Consider the following 17,652-nt stretch of genomic DNA (forward strand, 5'->3'; position numbering starts at 1 on the left):
CTTCCCTGGACCCGGCTGTTTTAGGTAATTATCGTCCGGTCTCCAACCTTCGCTTCGCGGCGAAGGTTGTAGAGAGTATGGTGGCATATCAGTTTCCCTTACACCTGGATGAAACTGTCTATCTAGACCCGTTCCAGTCCGGTTTCCGGCCCGGTTACAGCACTGAGACGGCTTTGGTCGCGTTGGTGGATGATCTCTGGAGGGCCAGGGATAGGGGTTGTTCCTCTGCCCTGGTCCTATTAGACCTCTCAGCGGCTTTCGATACCATCGACCATGGTATCCTGCTGCGCCGGTTGGGGAGATTGGGAGTGGGAGGCACCGTTTATCGGTGGTTCTCCTCCTATCTCTCCGATCGGTCGCAGACGGTGTTGACGGGGGCAGAGGTCGGCTCCGAGGTGCCTCACTTGTGGGGTGCCGCAAGGGTCGATCCTCTCGCCCCTTCTGTTCAACATCTATATGAAGCCGCTGGGTGAGATCATCAGTGGCTTCGGTGTGAGGTACCAGCTGTACGCTGATGACACCCAGCTGTACTTTTCCACACCGGGCCACCCCAATGAAGCTATCGAAGTGCTGTCCCGGTGTTTGGAAGCCGTACGGGTCTGGATGGGGAGAAACAGGCTCAAGCTCAATCCCTCCAAGACAGAGTGGCTGTGGATGCCGGCATCCCGGTACAGTCAGCTGAGTCCACGGCTGACTGTTGGGGGCGAGTCATTGGCCCCGATGGAGAGGGTGCGCAACTTGGGCGTCCTCCTTGATGAACGGCTGTCTTTTGAAGATCATTTGACGGCCGTCTCCAGGAGAGCTTTTTACCAGGTTCGCCTGGTGCGCCAGTTGCGCCCCTTTCTAGACCGGGATGCCCTATGCATGGTCACTCACGCCCTCGTGACGTCTCGCCTGGATTACTGCAATGCTCTCCTCATGGGGCTCCCCTTGAAGGGCATCCGGAGACTGCAGTTAGTTCAGAATGCGGCTGCGCGGGTTATAGAGGGAGCCCCTCGTGGCTCCGTATGACACCTATCCTGCGCAGACTGCACTGGCTACCTGTGGCCTTCTGGATGCGCTTCAAGGTTTTGGTAACCACCTTTAAAGCGCTCCATGGCATAGGGCCGGGTTACTTACGGGACCGCCTACTGCTACCGAATACCTCTCACCGACCCGTGTGCTCTCACAGAGAGGGACTCCTCAGGGTGCCGTCAGCTAGGCAGTGTCGTCTGGCGACGCCCAGGGGAAGGGCCTTCTCTGTGGGGGCTCCCACCCTCTGGAACGAACTCCCCCCAGGACTCCGTCAACTTCCGGACCTCCGAACCTTCCGTCGCGAGCTTAAAACACATTTATTCATCTGCGCAGGACTGGACTAGATTTTAAATTTATAGTGGTTTTAATTGGTTTTAATATTTATACTATTTTTAATTATTTGGCTTTTAGAATAAGTTTTTTAATGGTTATCTTAATTTGTACATATATGTTTTTACTTGCCTGTGAACTGCCCTGAGTCCTTTGGGAGATAGGGCGGTATACAAATACGAATAAATAAATAAATAAATAAATAAATAACATGACCGTGTCCATGTAATTTTCATGGCAAAAATAGGGAAGTTCTTTGCTACTATCTTCCACATTTTTTTTACTTTCCCATCTAGCTTGCTGACACATATTTTGTTTGATCCCCCAGCAAAATATTAATCAGTTCTATTTAGCTTTTTTTTTCATAACCCAATATTAGCTAGGTGCTGCTGCCTAGCTGCACATAGGTAATATTCTATTATGATGTAATTTTATAACTCACCTTGCATCTTTTAAACATCAAGTATTCTTTCAGTTTTACTTACATACATACCTGATAAATTGTTTTGTTTTGTTTTGTTTTGCTTATCTCATCTTTGACAATGAATAAAGAAAATTCTTGGACAATTTCATTTTAGCCTCTCAAGTGAGTGATAGTGTTCTGTGAAAAAATAAAGGAAATACAGTTTAATTCTTGTATTTAAATTATCTATAAATGGTTTGAGACAATTAATTTCCAATTATTTCCCAGAAACAGATGAATCAGGCTTTGAGATTATTTTACCCAGACAAAAGAATTTGGTTTTGGCTTTTTCACATCTCAGATCTGTATGAACATAATAAATGCACTTCCATTATTTCTAATGTTGGGTTTAAATATTAAAACAAACACAAAAAATATTCACTTGGCAAGTTAGGGAACAATAAGGATTAGTCCTCTGCCAACTGAACAATGTTTTAAAAAACATTTAGGCTTTTTTTACTGCATAAGTAACATTAACATTCCAAATAGCCAAAAAAAAATATCTCAAGACTACTGCAACCTGTTAATTACCAGGTTTTCTAAATTATGCTACTCTCCATGTATATCTATAAGATAGAACCAATTCTGAAAAATATTGACAAGATAGAAAATAATGCATAGATTGTACACCTACAACCCAATGTGTTGTGGCTCCAGCCCCCTTCCCCACCCGGCCTGGCCCCCTGCAAGAGAGTGACTCAGAGAGTGAGGGGGAAGGGCCGTCAGGACTCCCCTCTGCAGGGCCAGCCTCTCTGGTTCAGCTCTAGGAGCCAGAGGCAGGCCAGGTGAAGGAGGTGACGAGGCCTTTGTCTCCTGTATCTCCCCCCACCCAGGCAATGCTTCCAGACCTAGCTGTGGACAATCAGTCCTGGTTAGATCCCAGGTTTCGTAGACAAGAGAGGCGGGAACAACAAAAAGGGGGTGGGGCAGGCCTGGAGAGTGCTGAGTCATGGAGCCACACCCCACAGGGTATAAAAGCAGGAGGGGCTGCTCTACAACTTCGTGATGGACAAAACGAACTGACTGGAGAAAACTTGAGCTGAGATATTTGACTGAGCATTTGGCCTGAATTGCTATTTGTTCCTGACTTCCTGGTTGCTCCAGTAATGAGCTTCTGTGACACCAGCATCTGGGAAGATAAAGAAAACCTTGGCAGACGATCACTGGTTTGCTGCCAGAGCTGATAGCTGCCGTGGACTACATTGCTGGCTAATTGAGTCAGTTCACGTGTTTCCCGGACTGAGATGGGGGGGGACAGAACACTATGGATTTTTTCAAGACAACACAGAAACTGCAGTTAGTACAGAATAAAGTGGTCCGCTTATTAGCTGGTAATAACTACGAATATATTATAACTGTGTTACAGTATTTTATAGTCAGACTTATAGTGTTTCAGCTTATCTAAGTCTTACTGGTCATACAGAAAGAAAATAAAATCTTTGGACGATTTCATTTTAGCTTGTCAAGTGAGTGATAGTGTTCTGTGAAAAATAAAGGAATTCCTGTTTCATTCTTGTATTCAAATTCTCTATAAATGGTTTGAGACAATTAATTTCCAATTGTTTCCCAGAAGAGTAGATTTACTTGTATATTAATGAAGCACAGGTGTTAGGCCCCTGGTGTCTTTGTGCCTGGGAGGCATATTTAGGTTGTTTATCTAGCCAGCCGTAGGTACTGCAAGGTATTCAAGCTTGCTTTTAACAGTTTATACAGTGAGGGGTTTTATTTCAGGTTTTTTTTTAAAAAAAAAAAAAGCTAGCACCTGTTAAATTTTTAAAACTGTTCATGTAGAAAGAAATAAAAGAGATTGCAAGAGTAAATAGCGCTAAAAGTTAACAGAAGTCATCTTCTATGATTCTTAACTGCCCAGCTTGATAACATGAAGAAAAGAAGCTTCATTTAACCAAATTTATCATGTGAAGAACTATCAGCCAATGCTATACTTCTCTGATCCATAATTTTGGAGTAAGGTATCCTTTTAAATAAGTACTGTTTTAACTATGGGTGAAACCCAAATATGCTTGTATTAATATTCATTTTTCTTGTTTATTCACTGAGCTGCACTGCTAACGTTTTAGAGGAAATGGAATAGCCTCCACAGACATTATGAATTTCAGTTGCTGGCATAATTACAGTGATCTACATATTCATTAAATTCGAGGAAGAAATGTGTCCAAAAAGACAACCATGCGTTTAGAAATAGCACAGTGCTAAATATATACATTTAAAACTTCCTTTTCTTTTGTTTACCCCAAATTACTTTATGTTACACTGCTTCTCACTTAGCTAAGTCTTTAATAATAATTTAAAGAAGTTCTTTTCTTATGTTTGTTCCATGCAGTAAAGAATGGGAAGAATTATTTGTAAACAACAATTACTTGGCAACGATACGGCTGAAGGGGATTAATGGGCAGCTGAGAAGCAGCAGGTTCCGTAGTATTTGCTGGAAGGTAAGAAGAAAATACTTATTTACAGCTTGTACTTGTAATAAATCACCACATTACCTGATGCACTTGAAGATTGCTAGTGTAAAGAATTGTAGCATTTTCCAAGAAATTTCAGTCTGATATTCTTATGAGCTGTTACCATGCACAAGACAGGTATTAATTTGAAATACTGTAGCTGAAATAAAAATTGATAGTTTTGAAAGATGACTTGCAGATATATAGAATGATGACGGAATGTTTGTTTTAACAAAACACTTGACTGATCACAAAAGTATCGTTAAATGCAACATATCTGGTAAAATATCTATCATTGCTTCTGAAATATCTGAAGTAAAAAAGAAAACTAATTTATTTTGTTCAACAAGAATCAATAAAAGTTTTTAGTCAAATTTAAGTAACAGTGGCTGTATTATAATAATATAACTAAAGATCTATCCTACTATATTACAAAAACAATAGTCCTGCCATTCCACTATATACCATTCACTTAGATATTCAAAAAACATATATATTTCAAAATCGTCCCAGAAGTAAACAGACTTTTCATAGACGTCCAGGCATACACTATAGATATTTATGATTGGAACTGTGTTTAAGCAAAAATGGCAATAATATTCTAAAATATAGAAAAAAAATATCAATTTAGTTCAAATTAATTACAATAGATTTATTTTAATGTAAACAGCCATACATATGTTAGAAAGGAAAACCATTTTGATGAATATTTTGGATCAGTAGAGCATGTATCAACTGGATATTTTAACAGACTGAAAAGAAACATGCAGAGATAGAGAAGGTTATTTGTTCTTCATTAAATAATGGAAGGAGGCCTTATGGAAATAGTAAGTAAGTAGTGTTAAGAAAGTAAGTAGTGTTAAGAAAGTTGAAAGCCAGCTAAAAGTTTATGCTTGTCTTGAGATATTTATAGTATTTGTGTAGATGGCTGATGTGAACATTAGGTTAGCCAACACATTGGGTGTGTCGCTTGGCCTCTCGGTCTTTTTGTGGCTGCAATGATACACAGCGTCCACCATGAGGCTGTTTCATGTGGATGGTTGGTGCAGCCATTAGGTAAGCCAGCATGGCGCTCCCTGCCTCCTACCGGTACATGGGGTTGGAAATTAAGACACCCACCCACCCTGAAAAGAAGCCCTAGCCATTTTGGGGGGGGGGGGTTGTGAAAAAAAAATAAGACCATCTTATTTTTGGGGAAACACAGTAATTTTTCTAATACCTAAGTTACAAGTGGATTCAGAACCAGCAACTCCTATGAAACAAGCAATCATTATGAGCTACTAAAGCTGAAATAAAAAAACCCACAGTTGTCCGTATTACATATGGAAACTTGCTTTGAATTCAAGCAGTGAAGACTATCAATAGTGAAGGATTCTTGGGTCAATATCCAGAAGGCTACTAGTTGCCATTCCTCTCTTACTGGATACAAGTATTTCTTTCCTGGGTCTATACATTTTCCAGGAAAACAAAGCAACCTTGTTGGTCAAGAGAAGAGAGAATAAAATTCTGGTTCTAACCAGAGAGTAGGAGAGGGAAGAACTCTGAAGAACAAGCTTGAGTGCCAATTTACAAATATGATTGATGCTCAAACTAAGGAAGAAATGTTTGTGCCTAATTTAAAGCAAGAATGCATATATTTTTCCAGGCTAGCTACCATAAACTCATAGAATTATGGGTTTGGAAGGGATCCTTGGAGATCTTCTAGCCCAGCCCCCTGCCTAAAATTGGATCTGAGTAATATATTTTACTTGTAATTTGGGGCCACATTTTCAGAAACAATTATTGCTACCAGGACAGAAACTAAATTTAATTTTCATAAATTTACATTTAATTCAAAGTAAATATAATCAACATAATCCTCCAGTATTTAGTCTTTTTGTCAGTTTGGTGTAATGGTCAACATGCCAGCCTAGAAATGAGACTGTGAGTTCTGGGTCTGTGAAAGCTAGTTGAGTGGCTTTGGGCCAGTCACTGTTTGTCTGTCCAGCATGTCAGGTGCAAAGAACCAGGACCATTTGTTGAGTTTAAGAACAAAGGATTTCTTATTGCCACCTATACAACAAATGTAGGCAACTACAATACTAAATGACTCTATATAAGTATCAGCGGAATTCAGCCCAAGTTTGTACTAATGATAGACTAGAATAAATGTGAAAACCTTGTCACTATTAGAAATGAAATAATAAGAATTTCAAAAAAGCAAATAATTCCTTCTTATTTTAGGAAGAATTGTAAGATGCTGAGTACTATGATCCATTCTAGCAAGAATCAGTATTCCCCTTAGATTGAATTTTAAATAAAATTCAAATAAATAAATAAATAAAATAAAAATAAAAAATAAAATGGATAAAATCTAACACAGTCTACAGTTTTAAAAATTCTCTATTTTCACATGAAACCTCTTTAAAATTTTATATTATGTTGTGTTATATTATGTTATGTTATTTCATTCTAGTTATATAAATCAGTACTTTAATTAATATATTTTTAAATGCATAATTGCATGGAAGCATAAAGTAATATGTTTGTTTCAAAAAGATAAGGACCCTATTTTAAGGAGTCTGAAAAATTTAAACTTTAAGTTCTACATTCAGAATTACCACTTAAATTATTTTTCAAAAAGGCACAATATATGGTAAGACTATTTAAATATTTTATATGCTTTGACTATCAAATAAACAAGTTGAAGCAGCTTATTTTCATTTGATATTAGTTAATTTATTTTCCTATTAATCAGAAAAAATGATTGACATAAAATAATTAATGAGTTCAGGCATTATAGGCAATTTGTTTTCATGATCTTATTAAAATATTTGACAGAATTCAAATGACTCTGCATCCATTGTAAATAAATGTCTTTCATACATCTAGAGAAAAAATATTTAGAAAATACTCAAAGTTAAAAACGATGCTTATTTTTCTGACCCATGTTTTGTTTGCTTTACAGCTATTTTTGAATGTTCTACCTTCTGATAGAAATCATTGGATTACAAAAACAATAAAATCAAGAGCGTTATATAATAATGTAAAAGAAATTGTAAGTAAATCTTAAAGGAAATTTATTTGTTTTTGAGTTCATATTTTCATTGTGCCTTAAGTGCAGCTACAGTAATTGCTTTTTTCCTATTTACAGCATATTACAAACCCTCGGAAAGCTGGACAGCAAGACTTAATGATCAACAACCCACTTTCACAGGATGAAGGGGTAACTAGGTTGCATTTGTATTTTTTGACAACATAAACATTATTTTAAAAATGTGATCTAATAGTTTATTTATGTATTAAACATTTAAGCTATTGCATAGCAAAATTCTCTATGCATATTGCAAGTCTATTAAAAAGTAATAAAACACTAAGAACTACCGTATATACTCGAGTATAAGCCGATCCGAATATAAGCCGAGGCACCTAATTTTACCACAAAAACTGGGAAAAACTATTGACTCGAGTATAAGCCGAGGGTGGGAAATGAGGCAGCTACTGGTCAATGTAAAAAATAAAGATAGAGCCAAGTAAAATAACATGAATATTTATTTGAACGAAAAACAATAAAAGTGCAAAAGGGGGAAGGAGGATTCCCAGCTTTAGAAAATTTAGAACTACGCCACCTTTGGTATGACCTGAGCATAGCTCATAAAATTATCTGCTACAATGTACTTCCTATCAATGACTACTTCAGCTTCAACCACAACAATACACGAGAACACAATAGATTCAAACTTAAAAGTGAACCTCTCCAATCTAGATTGCAGAAAATGTGACTTCAGTAACAGAGTTGTTAATTCCTGAGATGTGCTACCTGACTCTGGTCTCTTCCCAAAATCCCCAAAGCCTTAACCAAAGACTATCTAGTATTGACCTCACCCCATTCCTAAGAGGTCTGTAAGGGGCGTGCATAAGAGCACCAGCGTGCCTACCGTCCCTGTCCTAATGTTCCCTTTAGTTGTATTCCTTTTATGTATTCAATTCATGCTTATATTTTTATAATTATTTAATATGTATTTGACAAAATAAAATGAATGAATGAATGAATAGAATAGAATAGAATAGAATTTTTATTGGCTAAGTGTGATTGGACACACAAGGAATGAATGAATGAATGAATGAATGAGTGAGTGAGTTACTTCAACAACATTGTCTCACAGAAATTGACAATACAACTGCAAGCATGAAAATGAGTCCTCCTTTAGCTTCCAAGGGACCAGGGTGCCTCTGAAGGTCAGTGCTCTAAGCACTAAGAACCCAGCACAAATCTAAGCCTGTATGCACACCAATAGTGAAAATACCCTGCACAGTGTCTCTTGGCAGAGAAGGTTAATTTTCATAGACGTTGGGGTGGCTCTTTTTTTTTTTGGCAGGGCAATAAGGATCTCTAATATCATTAAACCCAAGTGTGAGGAAAAAGACAGCAGCTAAAATGTTAAGGCCAGTTGTGTGACCTTCTCCAATACAGTTGGCCTGGCTGTTTGCCAAAACTTAAAACACCCTCCCATCCCCCCCTCCCTGCTAAAGCTTCTTTCTTAAAACAATTGTGGTCTTTGCCTTCATGTCGCTCAACCTTTCACCTGCCAGGTTCCTAGCCCTTCACCCTTGACCCACTGCTGTGTTTGCTTAGCATTGTGCCAATCGACTTTAGAAGTCTGTGTGTGTGTGTGTGTGAGAGAGAGAGAGAGAGAGGGAGGGAGGGAGGGAGTGCAAAAGGGGGAAGGAGGATTCCCAGCTCTAAACAAAGGGAAATCCCGGAATGCCAGCGCGAAAGGCGGTGCTCGCGTTCCTCCTCCCTTGCTCAAAAGCCCCAATAACCTTCACCAGCAAGGCAGACCCCCACGGGAAGGAAGGGGACGGGCTGACTCACCGAGCATCTGGCTGAAGAGCAGCTGCTCCAGGTCGCCCAGCACGGTGAAGCACGGAGGGAGAAGAAAGAATGAAAGAAGGGGAGGAACGGCCCCTCCTTTCTCTCTCTCTCTTCCAGCGCCACGGAACAGAAGGGGACTAGGGCGCGCACACACACGCCCAGCTTCTGAAGCACGGAGGGAGAAGAAAGAATGAAAGAAGGGGAGGAACGGCCCCTCCTTTCTCTCTCTCTCTCTCTCTTCCAACGGGAAAACGCTCTTTCGCTTGCGGGGGAGAGGAGGGAGGGAGGGAGGGAGGTTGGCTTGCTTATTCAACCCTTCCCGGCTAGCCATCCAGCCCTTCCCAGGAGAAGGCGAGGAGTTTTGGGCGAGCGACCTTTTTGCTAAGCGGCAGCTGCTGCCCCAACACCACCAGTTGGGGCGGAGCCGGCTGAGCTGCAGTAACTCCCGCCAGGCTATGCATTGGCGCGGGGAAGCCCTGGCGGTGCAGTCCTTCTCGGCTGAGGGAGGGAGGGTTTTCCCCCCCTCTTCTCTCTCCCGTTGCGCCTGAACATCTGCCTAGCAACAATGACGACACGGGGAGAACCTTTTTTTCTACTGGTTGAGCTTGGCCAATCGCCGCTTGCTCTGAGTTGCTGCATTGTTTGTTCACCGGGCGTCTCAATTTACCAGAAAGCGGAACGCGAGTTTGAGGGTCGCGGGCGGGATGGCGCTGCGCTCTGCGCCGCGCGAAACCACCCAAAGGCCAGAAGAAAAGGTCATTCCATCGAGTAATGGGCGAGCTCCTTCCTCCCGCCTTACCCATGCTGTGCGAGCCGGCTGGGCTGCAACCCCGCCGCCGCTCCTTCCTCAGCCTCCGGGCTCGCGCTCTGCCGCCAAGCTCAGGCGGACTCGGCAGCTCCCCATCAGCACTCGCCGGCGCGATTCGGGCAGGAGGTCGGGCTCGCTCCGTGGCGGTGGTGGCGGCGGCGGCAGCGGCGCCACCGCCACAGAGCGAGCCCGACTCCTCCTGCCCGAATCGCGCCGTGCGAGTGCTGATGGGGAGCTGCCGAGTCCGCCTGAGCTTGGCGGCTGCTAGAGCGCGAGCCCGGGAGGCTGAGGAAGGAGCGGCGGCGGGGTTGCAGCCCAGCCGGGCTCGCACAGCATGGGTAAGGCGGAGAGGAAGGAGCCTTCGCCCATTACTCGATGGAATGACCTTTCTTCTGGCCTTTGGGTGGCTCTCGCGGCGGCGGCGGCAGCGGTCGGGAAACCTCCTCCTCAGCCGAGAAGGCTGGCGGCTCCCCTGCCCAGCCCTCTCACTGCACCACCAGGGCTTCCCGCGCCAATGCACAGTCCGCCAAGTTTGCGCCGTCCGCCCACCAGACACGGGAATGGGGCCGGCCTGGGGCGACAAATCCCGAGACCTCGGCGGGCCCGCTCCCGTCCCTCCCATGGAGTCCGCTCGGTACCCCCTCCTGTGCGGGCTTCCCGAAGACGTAGACTCGAGTATAAGCCGAGGGGACGTGTTTCAGCACAAAAAACGTGCTGAAAAACTCGGCTTATACTCGAGTATATACGGTATTTTTGTTGGAATATGTGCCATCAACACAACCCTGCCCCCCCACCCCCACCCCAAAAACTTGTACTACCTCATCATAGTGGTGAATATTTCTAAAATGGGTAGCCAAGAATCCCAAGAAGCTATATCAAGAGAATATAAGCCCAGGAAGGTCATCCAAGGAATAAAGGTTGCACAGTTAAAATTTAAAGTGAGTGATGACTGTTATCACTCATTGTAAGTTTTGAATGAATGATGATTATTACTAGTCCTCATGCTTATGATCAGTATCCTTTTAGTCATGTGATTGTTATATGTGTGCCAGAGGTGGGTTTCAGCAGGTTCTGACCAGTTCTGGAGAACTGGTAGCAGAAATTTTGAGTAGTTCGGAGAACCAGTAGTAAAAATTCCAGCTGATTGGGAGGAAATGGGGATTTTGCAGTAACCTTCCCCTGGAGTTGGGTGGGAATGGACAATTTACAGTATTCTTCCCCTGCCACGCCCACCAAGCCACACCCACAGAACCGGTAGTAAAAAAATTTGAAACCCACCACTGATGTGTGCTCATTGCCTAGCTCACAGTTACAACACTGCTGTATACTGGGGTCACATGATCGTCATTTTCAACCTTCACTGCTAGTTCCGATAAGCAAAAGTCAATTGGAAAGTTGGAAAGAGGTTACAATGGTGATCCCATGACACCATGCTTAATAACACTATGAGTGTCACTTAACAGAAATTCTGGAACTGACATTGTGAAGTGACACAGTCATGTGACATCCCTGTTTGCAATCATGATGCTTAGCAATAGAAATTCCTGTCCCAATTACCATTGTTAGGTGAGAACTACCTACATTACATAATGTCCACATATATAGGCATTGATTTTGTTGTTTGAACTGAGTATCATTGGATTGTGTCAGACCCCAAAACAAAGAATGTATAATGATTGTTTCAAGCTGAGTTCTTTATTATTTCCACAGGTATAGTCAGAATTCTGCCAAATTAAAGCACTCTACTATCTGCATTCCCATATACTCTGAGAACTATAAGGGAAGCTCTGTCTTCATCTTCTTTCATACAAAATATGTGGACTGAATTGTTTCTTATTCCTTTGGAATACACCCCTCCCCCCTGGGAATTTATTCTACTACATTCCATCACAGAAATTTGCAGGTTGTCCTCCTGCTTCATTTTAGTCTCCTAGGCCATATTATCCAACTACATTTTCCTCCTTAATTTTTCCAATTTTGGCATTTTAGATTCCAGTCATAAGCTGCATATTGTGGTTGCATGTGCTGTTAATTTCAAATAGAATTTGATCATAAAATTCATCAACCTCCTCTTCTTCTGTATCTATCTGTATTTAGCATAAGCTTGGATAATTGCCATATTAATTATGTCAACCATATTGACATACTGATTGTCCAAGATGTTTAATTGATATTATTTGGTCATGATTAGTCATGATTGCGTTGTAGCCAAGTACTGTTCTTGTTATACACTTCCTAACTATGAAAGCAATTCCTTCTTTGTTTTTGATGTCCTAGTAGTAAATACAACTAACTAAAAATGACCAATTACAGTCAATTTTAATTTGTTGTTCCCAATTTGCAGTTGATTTATTTCATCTTTCATTATATTGAGATTTCCCATATTAAACCTTCTTATGTTCCATATACTGATATTCCTTGCTTAATGTCCACTCTCAGCAACCATTCAAAGTTACAACAATGCTGAACGATAAGTTCTTATAGTCACAGTCATTGCAATCACTGCAGTCACATGATTGTGATTCAGACACTTGGCAACTACCTCCCAATTATATTACGGTGTCCTGCAAGATTACAATTTGCAACTTTTGTGGTCAGCTACCAACAAGCAATGGGAAAGACAGCAGGAAGTCACAAACGGTGATAACATAACTGTGGGATGCTATGATTATATTATTATAACTCTAACCCTATGATTTATCTAACAACAGCAGTGAAGACTGCTGTTATAAGTCACATGACATTGCACCTTAAAATCATATCATTTGGCAATTGAGTTCCCTATTCCAATTACTTTTGGTAAGCAAGGATTATCTGTACCCATTGTAATTCTATTTTTGCAGTTTGGGATTTTTCCTTCATGGCAATTTCTGCGAACATAGCTGCATTTTGTTATACTGTTTATAAAGCCAGACACATTTTGATTACTTTGATCAGTTTGTAAACTATACTGTCAAATTATATGGCAACATTTATTTACAGTGCCAGTTCTTCCTTAATAATTTGTTGATTGCCATCTATCATTTGGCACTATATCATTAGTAACTTATATTGTCTATCCATGTAATTTTCTCAGTAAAATATAGGGATACTTTATCATCGCTTTCAAAATGATGCTTTTGTTATTATCATCAGCCTCCAGCACTTTCCTTTATTGCTGTTGCCCAATAAAGATACCTTGAATGATTTTGCTGTGGTTTTATACATTTGTCATCAAGTCTTGTTATTCTTATCCCAGAAACACACCTTTTACCACAGTGAGGTAACATAGCAGGACTTTGGAATACAAAGAATTGTACAATATTTTGGACAATACACAATCCAATAATTATCTTGAAGATATAAGTCCAGTAGATAAAATTATTGCAAATCCTCCATATTTAGTATTTAAAAAGTCTGGTTTTGAGATTAAATATTCCCTCAACAGCAATAAAAAAAAATCCCTGAGAGAAATCATTGAATATGCCATCATTTGCAAGAGTGGCAAAATTACTTTCTTGTAACTTTTCATTTTTCAACACATTACAGAAAAATACTTGGGATCCATAGTATTTCAAATTGTAAATTGTGTATGCGCATTTAAAGAAAAAATATTTATAATACATTAATGTGGTTCTTCAGCTGCTGTTTTGCCTAGATTTGGGGATGCTGAACACTTTATATAAGTTCTCCATAAATACATTGTTATTATATGCAGCTCTGTTTGGATGGCATATATTGCACTGGGAACAACTTCCCCCAAATCTCACTGTTTCTCATTAATTGTAATATTTTCATATCATAGTGATTCCAAAAATAGGAATTGTTCAGGATGAACTTTACAATTATATCCTTTTTTAAAATGCTGTCTTGACAATGATGTGCAATAAAAAAAAGGCAGATGTTTAAAATAATTTTGTAAAATATTTTTATTTTATATGAGTTTATTACAGTTTATTATAGAAGTTGACATTTTATGCAGCATAGCCACTAGCTGTGTTTTGCAAACATAAAAATATTAAAATAAAAATTTTTATAGCTAAACTTACAGATAAATGTTCCTGAACAAAACAGTCATGCTGTTTTATTCCTGGACAAAATAATTGTGCAAAAGTATCAGCAGCTGGAAGGGAGGATTAAACAAAAGGCACACATGTCTGTTTAAATATATAGATATACATATATGGATGCAGTATGGATGCACATATATACATACACATACATTACATGTGCAGACATAATTTAAAATTGTAAATATAGCAGGCAGTTTATTCAGTTTATTAGCTAAAATCCCAAAGGTTGTTCTTTTGAAATATTCATTCTTTCTAGCAGAAAGCAGTGGAATATTTGCAATTTTTGCAAATCATATAATTCAGGATTTTTAATGTTGGAATTTTAGAAGAACATTGATGGCTTAATGCGAGCATTATGACAGACATAGCTTAGGTTCTGATTGAAGAGGATGCTTTGTCTGGGTTCTAATAAACAGGGCCTATATAGAAAAAATGACTTCTGTGTGCAAAATAGGATGGCTTATTCTATTGATTATGTGCCCTCAAGGTTTTTTTCAGCTCCTAGTAACTATATAGATGTTGTATGCCGTATCAGTTCATATTTGGAGGTGTTCTATCATCATTGACTATCTTTCAAATAATTTATCCTTTTACAGAGTCTTTGGAACAAATTTTTTCAGGACAAAGAACTTCGAAGCATGATTGAACAAGATGTAAAACGAACGTAAGCATCATTGTTAAAAACATTTTATAACATTTCATTTCTATGCAATACATTTCCCAGTTTGGGGCTTAGATGTGGACAGCTAGAACTGCCATTCAGCACTTATATGAGTTTGAAAAAAAGTTTGGCTTACAGGTCATATTGTAGCACTAAAGCTATATGCTTTTCCTTCCATGCCTGAAAGAATAGCAGCTACTTACTCATAATTTAAATACCTGGTTTCAGTGAAACAAAAAAAGATCAATTGCATACAATCTTTTTTGATTAGTGGAATAATTAGGGATTTTTAAACATGTATTTTTGAAAAATACATGTTTAAAAGTAGATATCATCAGAAGTCCTAAAATGGCTTCCCTGAAGGATGAGGGGTATAGGCAGCTATAAAATTTCCATTTCCCAATATACACACTAGTGATCTTTTATCAAATCCTCTGCAGCCTTCTATTTTTTTTCTTTACTATCCTAGTTTACCACAACTTTTTTTCTGTCAGACATTTTTATTTTATATGAGTTTATTACAGTTTATTATAGAAGTTGACATTTTATGCAGCATAGCCACTAGCTGTGTTTTGCAAACATAAAAAATATTAAAATCAGATGAGGCAGGGATGCTGAGAGAGACCCACAGATGCATTGCTGCTCAGAGCACCAGATTGCCTATCCTGCATAGCCAAATATTTTTTATTTTCTAATTTGCCTTTTCATGTAATTGGTTTTATTATAAATCAGTACTATATGTTACATTAAAATATAATTATATGTATTTTTAAAAGAGTTTCTGCGAGAAATAAAAAAAAAAGAATGAGAGGAACTCACAGATCTTGTGATTAAATTATGTTTATAATACAAGATTGAACAGATGATTTTCTGTAATTCTTAACACTTAATCAATAAAAAGTAATGTGTAATTAGTGAGAAATGTCATTCATCTAGAGGAATTTAGCATTGCTATTTTTGTGGATAACTTTCCTACTGTCAAAGACTCCTTCTTTAAGTATTCCTTATTATCATTGTGAATGTACTTTCATCTCCGTAGCCCTGGGTCATTCCTGTTAAGGAACTTATCAAAGCTAGAATTCAGATCCGGAAAATATTTTGTCAGAGAGAGAACTCTGATTGCATTAAGTAATTCCAATTAAGCTCAATTACTATTTATCTAGTATCTTTCTGTTATGATTATAGCATAGTTCTATACTGAAATTTGGGATAAGAAAATAGTTCCTATGGATTTTAAAATGCAATTTAGTATGATGCCTTTTTCTATTTATAGAATTAATAGGCATAAGTAACAAAACAATGCCCAAGAAATATTGACATTCCTTATTACTTTATATTGTGTGCCTATACTGAAGCAGAGTTTTCAGATATATTTATGCTGTTAGATGTATAATTAAAATCTGAGTATGCTTTCATGTAAATGTTCGCAGATGGTATTTTTTGTTTTTAGAGGGGAACAGTTCAGAATATTTAAGATTATATAAATATCTAAGTTATAATTGGGGAATTAAAATTTGAATATGGATAGTTTTGCTAGTTTTAGAGCCATTGTAAAAATATTACACTATTACTTTGACAGAGGGCATGATATGTTTAGGAAAAATGTGTTCTTTTAAAAAAAAACTGCTGTAAGTAAATAAAAAATCTTCTACATGCATTTTAGGTGGTTGCTTATTGCCATCTGATTATCCTGTTCATTTCTATTTTTAATATTATATTTCTCACTAGTCTAGATTTGAAGGATTGAAATTTAAGAAAAAATGGGAGGATCTGTTCAGTTCTCAGCTCTTTTCTAGCATTCAGAACTTCCAAAATGAAATGAATAATAATCTTTTCAGTATGTTTTCTGTTTTATTCTTTGATTTTTGTATTTCTTGTTGTAGCACATTCTATTGATTTTTGCTTCCATATTACTGTAAACAGGCTCCCATCATTCTGTGTTGCAGTTTCATAGAAATTTCTTCTTCATTACTATTGTTTAGCTTTAGCTCAGATAAATCCTTCTAGAATCCATATGGAGTGTGGTAATATACAAAATAAGTAAATCACCTATAAGTGAAATTTCAATTACAAAGTATATCAGAAATGTTCTTGTGTATGATGGCGAAGCACTCCAAATGATTTTATACTCCTTGGAGGTTAATTGAGTAAAAAAGGAAGAAATCTAACAATTGAAACCTATTGTAATCCTAAATCATTTTGAGCTCTGTCATTTATATTAGGGGTTTTTTGTTTTGTTTTGTTTTTTTGTTGCTAATCAGATTTCCTGAAATGCAGTATTTCCAGGAAGAAAATGTGAGGAAAATTCTTACTGACATTCTCTTCTGTTATGCTCGGGAAAATGAACAGTTACTTTATAAACAGGTAATGAAACATATTATACAAGTGGCGTTCCTCGGCTCAACATTTTTCCTCTACTTCACACAATTAATTGAACTGCAAGACAGTCTTTATTATTCTAAAACTGGGTATAAAGATTTAGAAAGTGAAAAATGAACCATTTTATTTGCTGTGTTATAAAGAAAACAAGCCCATATTGCACATATTGTCCCTATTCATGGTACATATTGTCCCTATTCATGGTAAAGTACCCCTTCGAATTGTTTTCAGTAGTGCTGAAACTTACCCGTATTTTCCATTTTTTTAAAGTCACAAATTCTTGTTAACTTCATTGCACTTTTTGCTAAAACTTATTGAAAGAGATATAAGGAAAAGCTTTAATGTCAAATCTCCTGCTAATAGAAATTAAAGCATATGTATGTTGGGTTGGGTTTTCCTGTAAATAACACGAGGTCTGAGCTAGGTTTCTTGCAGTTTTAAAGATTAAAGATTGATTCATTCCAACAATTTTAAATGCATTACATCCTAAAACAGGCTTGAAATAGTTTCAGAAACTAAGATCCCCATATTAACCAGGAAAAAAATATAAAATTCTATTCTATCCTTGTTTACTGTAAGAATCAGCTCCTCTTCCAACTGAGGATGAGCGGAAGCTACCAAACAGTTA

General features: G+C 38.5%; 1 protein-coding gene across 12 annotated transcripts in view; it reads left to right on the plus strand.

Moving 5' to 3' along the window:
- The window catches only part of TBC1D5 (TBC1 domain family member 5), a 407,351-nt gene that overhangs the window by 237,026 nt on the left and 152,673 nt on the right, over positions 1 to 17,652 (plus strand). For all 12 annotated transcript variants that reach the window (XM_058183253.1, XM_058183246.1, XM_058183249.1 and 9 more), the window contains 5 exons: positions 4,149 to 4,257; positions 7,217 to 7,306; positions 7,403 to 7,474; positions 14,581 to 14,648; positions 16,907 to 17,009. In XM_058183253.1, coding sequence (XP_058039236.1) covers positions 7,442 to 7,474; positions 14,581 to 14,648; positions 16,907 to 17,009 — 204 coding nt within the window. In that variant the 5' untranslated portion in view covers positions 4,149 to 4,257; positions 7,217 to 7,306; positions 7,403 to 7,441. The remainder of the gene's footprint in view (positions 1 to 4,148; positions 4,258 to 7,216; positions 7,307 to 7,402; positions 7,475 to 14,580; positions 14,649 to 16,906; positions 17,010 to 17,652) is intronic.

The sequence above is a fragment of the Ahaetulla prasina genome, chromosome 4 (assembly GCF_028640845.1).
Source record: "Ahaetulla prasina isolate Xishuangbanna chromosome 4, ASM2864084v1, whole genome shotgun sequence".
Classification (NCBI taxonomy): Eukaryota; Metazoa; Chordata; class Lepidosauria; order Squamata; family Colubridae; genus Ahaetulla; species Ahaetulla prasina.